This window comes from Carassius carassius, chromosome 18, assembly GCF_963082965.1.
Source record: "Carassius carassius chromosome 18, fCarCar2.1, whole genome shotgun sequence".
Taxonomy (NCBI): Eukaryota; Metazoa; Chordata; class Actinopteri; order Cypriniformes; family Cyprinidae; genus Carassius; species Carassius carassius.
Genome location: NC_081772.1, coordinates 4907173 through 4920514, shown reverse-complemented (window position 1 = coordinate 4920514; position 13342 = coordinate 4907173). Strand labels below are relative to the sequence as shown.

The following is a 13342-nucleotide window of genomic DNA, read 5'->3' as shown; positions in this document are numbered from 1 at the left end:
CGCAAAAATCGTCATTTTGCGTCATTGTAGGAGGAAGTGTAAGAGGTAAATAACGGATTTCTCCCCTAATTTCAAGCTCTGGTGGTAGCTAGCCTTGTAGACGGAAGAGTGATTTCTCTTATAGGCAGATATGCGCTTTCTGGATTAGTGGGAGTGGCTTGCGGAGCTGTGCAATGTGGTGCATTGTGGGAGTTGTTGTCTTTCATACAAATGCGTCCTGAAGTTATTTTTTGTCTTTCCTCGATCACGAAGGCACCAAATTAAAAATTTATTTTACATTTCGACTACATATATGACCCACTTTAAATAAAAAACAATGTTCAAATGGGTGGAATGCCCCTTTAAAATAAATTTAAGCTCTGTCGATTTATGTAAATTGCTCCTCAGATCTCTGCAGGGTAAATCCATACAGCTAGCTAGACTATCTGTCCAATCTGAGTTTTCTGTTGTACGACTAAAACAACTTTTGAACATGTATGTTACACCAAAAGAAATTTCTTCCTAAGGCTAATTTGCAGTGGCACCGTGGCTTTGCCTGGCTCCAATCCCAGAATGCCGCACCGAAAACGCATGCATACTAGAAATAGAACCAACGCTTATTTTTCACGCGATTACATGTTGTTTGAAAGTGTCTAGGTTTTGACATAAAAATGCAATACTTTTATTAAATACTTGAATAAAAGTCAGTACTTCCAAAGTTGTCTTCAAATCAAATCAGTATATTTTTATGTTTAACATGAAGTGTGCTACTGCAGTAAATCAATTGGAAACATGCGTGTGTACAGACAAGGCTAGCAGCGCAGCGTCAGACATGTTTCTGGTGTGCAAAGACATAGAAAATGCAACGCAGCCGCCACACAACAGAAACGCCAGGCTCATGCGACGTAGCCAATTTGTGTAGCCAGCCTAAGGCTGACACTGGCTAATTTATGAATCCCTATGTGCTTCTCAGCTAAGAGGTCTAATGTATGTAGAGATCTGTATGGTTATATTGTATAGTGTCTTTTCAGGCGATTTGATGAAGGTAAAAATAGTGTGGCTGTGTATAATGCCAATGCTCTATCAAAATCACTGTTTTTTTTTGTTTTTTAATTTGAAGACAATTCTGCGTGTGGTGGAATAATTGCATATTATTTTTGTCTTGGATTGGATTAGGCTCTTCACCAACCACCTAATGACACTATTTAATTTGAAGGGGAAGGGCAAAAAAGAGAAAATTGGTCTCGAAGACAAGAAATTGTTTTCAGCAATAAAAGGTAAGAATTTATATTATGGTAATTTTAAAAAAATTTGTGTGGAATGCTTAATATCAGGCTTGATGTAATTTTACTTAATTTGTTATCTATTTCATTTAATTGATTTGTTACTCAAATTTTCATCTAAGCATAATATGTATCTCTGCTGCAAGCTAAACCACAACAGTGGCGTTTGAATTGATTTATTTTACACAGGATTTCTTTGCTTTGATTGTAGATGCTGTCATGAAATGGGATGCAGCTGCCACAGAGGCCCAGATAAAGTCGGCTGCATCGGACCACCTTAAACATGCCCCTGGGAGAGTCGGGGTGGTGCTTATAAATAAATAAATACACTGTGCTAATAGTACAAAATTTTATAGCACTTTTATTTATTACTTTACTGTTCTGACTTTTAAGTTTTATTATGTTATTGTGTTAATTTATACTTTCTGTTCTCGTTTTAAGTATTAGTGTGTTATTGTTTTAATTTATACTGCTGTTCTGGTTTTAAGTTTTACTAAATATTAGTAATAAAAATATATTTTGAAATTTAGATGATTTCTTGGAGTGATCAGTTTGGTTTACAGGAAAATGGTAAGCAGTTTATTACAATTATATTGATAAGATACAAAAATGCAAGACTAGTATATAAACTAAACAATTATTCAATTGAATATTCAATTTAATCCATATTCTTTCAAATAATTTAGGTCTATGGTCTGTCTGCAGTTTCATGACACGACAACCATTAACAATGAGTAACTGGGTTTTTCTCAGTGAGAACTAACTCACTCAATGCCACTGTTTGAAGCAAACATTTTTTTGAATTTTGATCCTTGCAAATATGTCCAGATAGGATTTCCATGTTAATACGAGTCTTTAACAGTCATCTTTGACATTTCTACAGAAAACGCATCTAATACAGCTTTTATTCTGGCTGTCTAAAGATTACATATTTAGCACGTTTTTGACATCTAAATAATGTCCTAAAAAGACATCAAAAAAACTATCTTTCTGGCTCTTGTGAGGACGTCTTCTGGATGTCTAACAACTACGTCCATAGAACGTCTTTAATTTACGTCTAAACAACGTCCAGAAAAGACGTCAAAAAAACTTTCATTCTGGCTCATGTAAGGACGTCTTCTGGATGTCTAACAACTACGTCTGTACAACGTCTTTAATTTACGTCTAAACAACGTCCAGAAAAGACGTCAAAAAACCTTTCATTCTGGCTCCTGTGAGGACGTCTTATGGATGTCTAAGAATGACGTCGTTAGCACGTCTTTAATTGACGTCTATACAATGTCCAGAAAAGACGTCTAGTGGATATCTAAAAATGACGTCATTATCACGTCTTTAATTGACGTCTATACAATATCCAGAAAAGACGTCAAAAAAACTTTCATTCTGGCTCCTGTGAGGACGTTTTCTGGATGTCTAAGAATGACGTCTTTTAGACGTCTACTAGACTACTTCTTGCTCGCTGGGTATAAATATATACACACACATATATATATATATATATATATATATATATATATATACACACACACACACACACACACACACATAAACGCATGTTTGTTTTTGTGAAAAGTGGGAACATCCCATAGGCGTAATGGTTTTTATACTTTACAAACTGTATATTCTATCGCCCTACATCAACCATACAACTAAACCCTCACAGGAAACAGAAAAAAAAAAAAACTCATTCTGTATGGTTTATGAGCGTTTTGAAAAATAGGGACATGGGTTATGTCCTAAGTCACCCTCTCCTTGTAATACCTGTGTCATACCCATGTCATTATACAGAGTTGTGTCCTGATATGTCACAAAAACATGCCCCCACACACACACACACACACACACACACACACACACACAGTATATACACTTTAATATGTGTTAATTAATCAGTATATCTTGTCATTAATTTAATTAAAACGGACAATTAAACTGTTCTATTTATATTTACCTGTCTCATCTAGAGCCTTTGTGTGGTTAGAAAATACAAAGTGATCCCTTGGGCAAAGCATTTAAGTGAAGGCATTCTCAAATGTTTGTCTAATATAACATATTCCATTCCTTATAATTCAAGCTTTCTGTCATGCCAAGTATCAATTTAAAAGCAGGCAAATAATCGCCAGAGTCAACAAAATACGGTGCATTTATTCTCAGATTCAGTCACTTGGCTTGAACCCGGTACAGTAACAGGACCCCGAGTACAGGACATGCGCTCTCAGAGCAGTAATTAAGGACAGGTGATATCCTGTTCTCTCACAGTGACACAACGTACTGCCTTAGGCTTTCCGCACTCGGTTTCCACTTGTCCATCATGTTGCAGTGTGCGATTTCAGCTTAGATAAACTACTTTGTGCTTAGACGAACAGACATTACTGTAACAGTGACAGACACCAGATATGCTGAACTGCTTGGGAGGATGAGTAAATATAATCACTGTAAGTGAGGACTTGACTAAAAGAAACAATAATTCTGACAGGTTAGCAGCGACTTTAAGTATCATAAGGATGCACCTCTCAGAATAGAATAGAATAGATTAGAAATCTCATACCTGTTATCTGCGTCTGCCCCTGAGGTGTGAAGGAGTTGGGGTTGCTAAGCGAGGGCCGTGGCGTTTGTGTTGGCATGGTAACCCGCATGGTGGTCTGCCGGATACGCTCCAGTTCACTGAGGCGGTCAGAGAAGAGTCCGGCCTTCGGCGAGTCATCCAGCTTCGGCCTGTGTCCTGCAAACAACATATTGCCTTTAATAAAAAAATTATAATCTAAAATTAAAGAATGTACAAGTTTGTTGTTGGGCATAATTTATATTTACATTTTTCCAACATGACACACCATAAATATGTCACTTATCAGAGCAATGTGACTTGAACTTCTGCTTCTCACGGGCTGCAAATAAATACAACCAACATGCAGTCTGATTCACGAACAAATGATTCTTATGAGCCAGTTCTTTTGAATCATTCAAAAAGACTCACAAACTCAGCAAATACTGGACTGAGGTCATTTGAGAAATTAATAAATGCATTTGCACTCTAAATGTATTCACGATAATGATTTTAATGTAATTATGTAAGCATTAAATGTCCAAATTTTTCAGTTATTAAAAAGAATGATGTGACGTTCAGATATTATTATTAATCAACAGTTTATCAAGTAATAGAAATGCAATGAAATCTAATTTGTTTTCTAATTCACTATACAGTAAGCAATTACATACCATCTAGCATCCTTACCACAAACATACACACACACACAAACACACACACACACACACGCATATATATAAAGATATATATATATATATATATATAAAGATATATATATATATATATAATATTTTAATATAATAATATAATTCCGCCCCATATAATTTACTCTAAACATTTTTATTGGGTCTTGAAATAGAATGTATCTCCTAGCATGAAAATGTTAGCCAGTCTATGATGTGTATGTATTGTATGTCATAGGTTTGACTATGAGACAGGTGTTCCATTTCCCCTCTTTATAAGAGTTTTCATTATGGCCCAAGGCATTTAAATCTTTCAAGCCACAATCTACCGTGACTCTAAACTAAATCTAATTTCATTTTAAAAGAGTTTCAAATATTCCATATTCCATATCCTTAAAATATCTATTAATCTGTCCCATCAGGGCGGGGATTTGGCTTTGAGAATGAAGTGCTATGCTTGGCATATAATAACACACTCAACCTTCCCAAACAAGATGAAACTCATATAATACAAGACTGCATATGCCTCCTCTGAGCACAATGCTTGATGACACTGGCCAGCAACTTTCTGGAATGCTAGAAGAAGAGCGTTTAAGAGTCCAAAGCCTCAAGTCTATTCTCTGCAATATAGAGACGGATAAGACAGCAGCGCATGCGGCCCAATACACAACTAGGCCCTTTTCCACATTAAAACGACCCAGTGGTTCCCTCAGACTGCAGCAGTTTTTTTGGAGAAGGCCGTAAAGTAAATATCAAACAGGAGAAAGAGAAAAACTCCTGCTGGAGTTGGCAGTGCTCCAGTTGGCCCCGACAGAACAAGTTACCTCTATATTTTGACTAACCGGCCAGAAGAACAAAGAGAAGCTGCAAACACTCAGAAAAGTTTCATAATCATATCGCTAAAGTACTTTAGAATGTCTAGAATATAAACTACTGTATGAAGGGTGAAGTGTCATTTTTAATTTTCTTAATATGTAAAGACAGCTATAATTAATTCATAGATGCTGATAGACAGTATTTAGAGGAGCAATCTTTCATCTCAGCACCCCCTGCCCCCTCCAAAAAAAATAACAAATAAAAATCTGAGGTTAACTGTCACTGATACCACTGGTGAGCAAGTGATATAATGATAAATGTCTCCAGATCTGTTCTGATGAAAAACAGACTCATCTACATTTTTTTTTTTTTGGTCAACAAGTCACTTTGGTTTTCAAGTACATATTTATAAATGTAAGAATATTTAGATATTTGTGCTGGAAAACAAGACAAAAATACTATATACAACCCGAATTCCGGAAAAGTTGGGACGTTTTTTAAATTTTAATAAAATGAAAACTAAAAGACTTTCAAAATCACATGAGCCAACATTTTATTCACAATAGAACATAGATAACATAGCAAATGTTTAAACTGAGAAAGTTTACAATTTTATGCACAAAATGAGCTCATTTCTATTTTGATTTCTGCTACAGGTCTCAAAATAGTTGGGACGGGGCATGTTTACCATGGTGTAGCATCTCCTTTTCTTTTCAAAACAGTTTGAAGACGTCTGGGCATTGAGGCTATGAGTTGCTGGAGTTTTGCTGTTGGAATTTGGTCCCATTCTTGCCTTATATAGATTTCCAGCTGCTGAAGAGTTCGTGGTCGTCTTTGACGTATTTTTCGTTTAATGATGCGCCAAATGTTCTCTATAGGTGAAAGATCTGGACTGCAGGCAGGTTAGGTTAGCACCCGGACTCTTCTACGACGAAGCCATGCTGTTGTTATAGCTGCAGTATGTGGTTTTGCATTGTCCTGCTGAAATAAACAAGGCCTTCCCTGAAATAGACGTTGTTTGGAGGGAAGCATATGTTGCTCTAAAACCTTTATATACCTTTCAGCATTCACAGAGCCTTCCAAAACATGCAAGCTGCCCATACCGTATGCACTTATGCACCCCCATACCATCAGAGATGCTGGCTTTTGAACTGAACGCTGATAACATGCTGGAAGGTCTCCCTCCTCTTTAGCCCGGAGGACACGGCGTCGGTGATTTCCAACAAGAATGTCAAATTTGGACTCGTCTGACCATAAAACACTATTCCACTTTGAAATAGTCCATTTTAAATGAGCCTTGGCCCACAGGACACGACGGCGCTTCTGGACCATGTTCACATATGGCTTCCTTTTTGCATGATAGAGCTTTAGTTGGCATCTGCTGATGGCACGGCGGATTGTGTTTACCGACAGTGGTTTCTGAAAGTATTTCTGGGCCCATTTAGTAATGTCATTGACACAATCATGCCGATGAGTGATGCAGTGTCGTCTGAGAGCCCGAAGACCACGGGCATCCAATAAAGGTCTCCGGCCTTGTCCCTTACGCACAGAGATTTCTCCAGTTTCTCTGAATCTTTTGATGATGTTATGCACTGTAGATGATGAGATTTGCAAAGCCTTTGCAATTTGACGTTGAGGAACATTGTTTTTAAAGTTTTCCACAATTTTTTTACGCAGTCTTTCACAGATTGGAGAGCCTCTGCCCATCTTTACTTCTGAGAGACTCTGCTTCTCTAAGACAAAGCTTTTATAGCTAATCATGTTACAGACCTGATATCAATTAACTTAATTAATCACTAGATGTTCTCCAAGCTGAATCTTTTCAAAACTGCTTGCTTTTTTAGCCATTTGTTGCCCCCGTGCCAACTTTTTTGAGACCTGTAGCAGGCATTAAATTTTAAATGAGCTAATTAAGTGGATAAAAGTGTAAAATTTCTCAGTTTAAACATTTGCTATGTTATCTATGTTCTATTGTGAATAAAATATTGGCTCATGTGATTTGAAATTCCTTTAGTTTTCATTTTATTAAAATTTAAAAAACGTCCCAACTTTTCCGGAATTCGGGTTGTATATATATATATATATATATATATATATATATATATATATATATATATATATATATATTGTAGTGTATTTTACCAACCCATGTCAGAAAAGGTGTTTAAAAACATTCATTCATTATTTCCACTTCATCCTTAATATCATGCATGTCTTTTGTAGAAGCTTGAGAAATTTAAATAATAAAGTATTTCATCACAACGAAAACATTACAGCTAATGGAAAAAACATTCTGAGTGTAATTTTGGGACATTGTTGCAGTGCACTCCGCCTCTGAACTTGCAGGCAATTTGACACATATGTAAAAGCTAAAAACCAGCATAACTCAACCTCCCAAGAAGTGCAGCACTTGAGAAAACTATACCTTTTCACACAAAGCCAAATAAAAAGCCAAACTATATTTTTTTGTGACAAACTGAATCCATACAGCGATACTAACATAAATCCTGTTGGGGAAATCAAACAGACAAACATGTGCTTGAGCAGAAGTTACAATAAGACCACATACAGGTAATAGGAACACCAGAGATACATTTGCAAAACAATGGGAATTTTCAGCAAGAGTTCTGGAATGTGAAGTGGCCTGTTTTTGATTCTGTCTGTGAGGAATATGTAGCCACCTTGGTTTGGATAATGTATCCGGTTATATTTACTCACCCACAAAGTATCTCTTGTGGGAGGGGGCAGCCAAGTGGTTAACAATCTGGGCTGCTAAGGTTTTAAGGTTTAATCCCAACGGTGTGGATAAAATACAAAACCAGGAACTAGTGTTAGAAAGATCACAAGCACCTTTGTGCTGTTCTGTTGAGCTCGACAGGTTGCCTCAGGGCAGCTGTCACTGGACCTCTGAAGAACCTCTGATGAAATATAGCTAAAAACTAAATAATGGTCTCTCCCACACATGCATGTGAAAAGCTGTGACAATAATGATATATACATATATCTTGTTTTATGCTTCTGAGAAAAGAAAAAAAAAAGTGTTGGCTGGAGTTGTGGTCAGTGGTTTTGTGTCTGATTGGCAACATTACTTGCTTTTGTTTCTTCCACTTCTTCTCCACGATTCCTGTCTACTCTCTATTTGTCAGTCAAAACTGGGAAAAACACTAACAGAAAAAGGCTAAAATAAAACAAATTAAAAAATTAAACACAAACATGTTTGAGACATAACTAATTATGCGCATTGGAAAGCTACGGCAATCAGACAGAGACAGACAGACAGATATACAGATAGTAAATGATTTTGTTCATTTTGTGATTTTATTGTTGTTTTACCTTAAGTTAACCACAGATGTCCATGCAAAAAATGTCCTTTTTTTTTGTATTTTTTTTTTTAATTGAGAACTTACCCCTGCTGAAATGCAGGCTTCATGACTTTAAGGGTCCTAAAATATCTTAGTGACATACAGTAAAGGAATGAGCACAGGGACATCATCTGTATGAGGAAAGGTATTTAAGAGAGCCAGGAAACCAGATGATATCACTGCTGGAGGGAAAGTCCCAAAAATTCCTGTCATCCCCCAGCCAGTGGAGTGCAATTTTCGATAGCTAGCACTTCCATGTCCAATCACGGAGTGGAAGGGCTAACACATTCATTCCAGATGTTTAAATAGCCCTGTGGGATGTGGCCCAGTCTCTAGCTGACACAGATCTTATCTCAGGTCGAGAATCACAGAGCAAGAGAATTATAATGGAGAAATGACTGTTTTCAAGCTTCCTTTTTTGACAGGTTAGTCGGTATATGATCACACCAACTGATCCACGAACAATGGGGGGGAAAATTTGAGTGTGAAATATATGATCTGAGGTTTCTTGGAACATTAGATGAACAGCATGAGAAGCTGTTTGCGCAAGTAAATCTATACAAACACTAATGATCCGATAACAAATTCTGATGGTAATGAGCAATAGACACAGGAACTGATGAATTGAAGTCATCGTCAATGTCAGTTCAACTTTGGCTTTATTTTATATGCAATTTCCTTAGCCCCAAAATTATATATATATATATATATATATATTTATTTATATGCAGATGAATTTTACACAGCCTTCCTTGATCATATTTACTAAGGGTGCTGATATTTTTGGCCATGACTATATATATATATATATATATATATATATATATATATATATATATATATACATACACACACGCACACGCACACGCACACGCACACGCACACGCACACGCACACGCACACGCACACATATACACTTTTTATTTAGGTTATATAAATGTATTATTTAAATGCAGATGAATTTTACACAGCCTTCCTTGATCATATTTACTAAGGGTGCTGATATTTTTGGCCATGACTGTATATATATATATATATATATATATATATATATATATATATACATATATATATATATATATATATATACATACACACACACACACACACACACACACACACACACACACACACACACATATATACACTTTTTATTTAGGTTATATAAATGTATTATTTAATATAAATATAATTTATTCTTAATTTATTAAAATAATATATATAATTATATTTAATTTAATAAATTAATTTAATTAGTTTGCATTTAGAATTTGTAATTTCAAACAACTGTTTTCTATTTTAATACATTTTAAAATATATTTTTGTAATTTATTTTCAGCAGCCATATTCAGTGTCACATGATCCTTTAGAAATCATTTGAAATATATTAAAATAGAAAACCGTTATTTTTACCTGTTATAACATTTCACAATATTATTATCTTTACTGTGTTTTTGGTCAAATGAATGCAGCCTTGGTAAACATAAAATACTTTTCAAAAACATAAAGAAATCTTAATTATTCCAAATCTTTGAACGGTATATGATTAAAACAAATAAAAATAAATTAAATAAAAAGCAGTATCATAGGAATAAAGTAATCAAAGCTTTGAATCTAATTTTGTATTTTAGAACAGATTTTCATTATAAACCCTTTGCTGTTGAATTGCTTTTCTCTCATTAACAAGTGTTTTCATGTCAACTGTAATATTTTAAGAGAATAAGTATTTGAGAGAAGGCTAAAATAACCCAAAATATCTTTCTTATCCGTCTCGGTCAGTGGTACTGTTTCACCTCAAACAAACATTGGTACTGTATATGACATGACTACCTGTGGGTGAGGCCACTGTAAATGTCACAAAAACATCTACTGAATGTCATTCTAACATCCGTCAGGGAATAGTTTAGAGACATCTTACAGATCTTTCCCATCGAATAGTCAATGCACATACAGCAGCCCGGAAATTATGGAAATTCATTACTGGCCGTCATCACCAGGGTTTCTGAGAAAGTCAGCGGAAGAACGGAATAAACTGGAAAAGAAAGTCAGAGAAAGAGAGGTGGGGAGGAGAAAAAGGAAAGTGGGAGGAAAAAGCCAGGCTGTTGTGGAGTAATGCCAGGTGTCTGTGTGGTCTTTACATTTCAAAATTTAGGAGGCAAGCCAAGCAGAGAAGGGGTACAAAGACACACACACACCAACGCAAAAGGCCCTCGGCCCTTTTCAAACCGCAGGCACACTTCTTCATCACCTCCATGCAGATATGAAAGCAGGGTTACTCGAAACCGGGCGCCATCTGTATTTCTCGACTTCTAACGATGCAGCACCGATGTACGCAGCGACTGTCCAAACCAGACGCAAACACACACAGCCGGAGCCTGTGACCCCGGCTGTTGGCACCTTCACACGCAGCCTGAATGGATCGAGTCTGCGGTTCTAGTTTTCTCTCGTTCTACTCTCTTGTTTTGGTTGGTTTTATGTGAGCAGTTCCCATTGTAAACTTAACTCGGCCTAAAGTGACACCTCTGCTAAGCAAAACCCACTTCTTTTTTACTTCATTCATTGTGAGCTTCAGCATTGCCTCAGTCCTGTCTGGTCTGTTTTAAAAGTAGTGTCGCACAACGCACCAAAGCTGCTTTTTTTTTACCGTAATATCAGCTGCTGTTATTGCTAAGGCTAAATTATTATCCCCTTTCAACTTGTTGATGTGCGAGATTGTCAAAACAATGAGACTCGTGTCAGAATTTTGTGATTTTAGCTTCAAGCAAATCCGCTTGGAAAGAGATTTTAAGCAGATTTACTTGTGGTCTCTGTGACTTCTAACAGTCGTGCAATTTGACTGCTGTGATTGAGCTGCGGAGAGGCAAAGATGCATAGAGCGCTTCCGAAAGGTGCTACGCAGAGTGACAGTCTAACACTAAATCCAAAATTACACAGGGCCCCCCGTGTAGGTATGTTAGTTTAACCAACCCCACCCCGGCTATTAGATCAAATGACGCTTAATGAGTGCTCTTAGGAGTTAGTGTGTATACAAAGACTTAGACAAACACATGAAGGCTGCAGCAAACCACAAGCAGACATCTTTTGTTAGTATATTGTTTTGATTTTCTCAAAAAAAAAAAACTGGTACTAGCAACATGTCATGCATATTATTTAGCAACAGGCAATTTATTTCACTTTCTATACCACTGACAGTGCACTGTTGAAATTAATAAGGAACAGTTCAAAGTAACCAATAAAATGCTGTTTTTAAGTCACATAACATCTGAGACCCTTTTTTAGGTCATCTGTATGAGGAAGACATGCTCCTGAAATTTTTGAATTTACATTGTTTATGAGTTTATATATTTGTGTTATATATTGTTTCTTTAAAACACCAAATTACCATTTGCCTATATTTTTTATTGTGGATAAAATAAAATATAAACATATATGAATTTATGTATATATATATATATATATATATATATATATATATATATATATATAGTTATTCAAATATAGTATAAATAGTTCTTCAAAAAAATTGTACTTACCCTACACTGTTAAACGGTATATTACCATTTAACAGTTTAGTCTATAAGATTTTTTTTAAATAATTTTCTATGCATCTTTTCTAATCTTGAAAACACTGATAATAAGAAAAACTGTTAAATGTATAATGGCTGCTAAAAATTTAGCTTTGCCATCACAGGACTACATTTTTTAATTAAAATAACATTTATTTTAAATTGTTATAATATCTCACAGTATTACTTTTTTATTGTATTTTCGAGACTTTTTTCAAAAATATAAAAATCTTACCTTTACTTTACCTTAATGGAAAAAAGAGAAGAAATTAAAGACAAAGGTGTCTAGTAAATTAATAAAAGAATAGGTTGAAACATCCACCTTGCATCTTAGAAACAGTACAGTACTTTGTGTAGGCTATGTGTTATACAGTATTGTTAACTTCATTCAGATGTTTGTCAGCTTACAGAATAGCAGCCATTTGGCAACAAGTAGCTACGGCTTTCTAGCAATAACCTTTAAAATAACAAAAAAACTCTCCATAACTCAATTCAAATGTTAAGAGAGCAGGGTTGCACTGTTAAGGTCTGTTCACACCAAGGACGACAATTATAAAAATAACGATAAAGATATAGTTCTAAAAATCGTCCTTAATATTAAAGAATAGCCAAGTCCACCTCACAGCTATAACAATAAAGACACAGAGAAATGACATCGTTTGGAATCACTTTCAGAACATTTTTTTTCAGCTGATGAACGCTGAAAACATTGACAACCAATCAGAATCAATCCTGCTATAATGAGCACAACAATTTAAAGCGGCAGACAGGCGTGCAGTTCTGGCTACCAGAACACCTCACGTGTGAGCCAATCAAGAAGAAACTCACTGAGAGACGTCTGTCACAGTCAAATACTCAACGCTCCCGTTGTCTAACTCTTTCCTGGCCCTATTGATTCACAGTTCATATGGCACCCATCAAAATCTATTAGATACACAAACACATTAATACACTTCCTGTACTGGATGTCACCCTCAGAATGAGGCCTGTGTGTTGTGGACAAAGAAAAACACGACCCAAGTGAACATTACAGGCACCCCTACTGGACCTAATGAGGATATTTTGACTGAAATACTAATAATTTTATGTCCAAAAACATGTTACAGTT

General features: G+C 35.8%; 1 protein-coding gene across 4 annotated transcripts in view; it reads right to left on the bottom strand.

The window, feature by feature from the left end:
• The window catches only part of LOC132092170 (runt-related transcription factor 2-like), a 50778-nt gene that overhangs the window by 17193 nt on the left and 20243 nt on the right, over positions 1-13342 (bottom strand). For all 4 annotated transcript variants that reach the window (XM_059498279.1, XM_059498277.1, XM_059498280.1 and 1 more), the window contains exon 5: positions 3811-3984. In XM_059498279.1, the coding sequence (XP_059354262.1) occupies positions 3811-3984 (174 nt within the window). The remainder of the gene's footprint in view (positions 1-3810; positions 3985-13342) is intronic.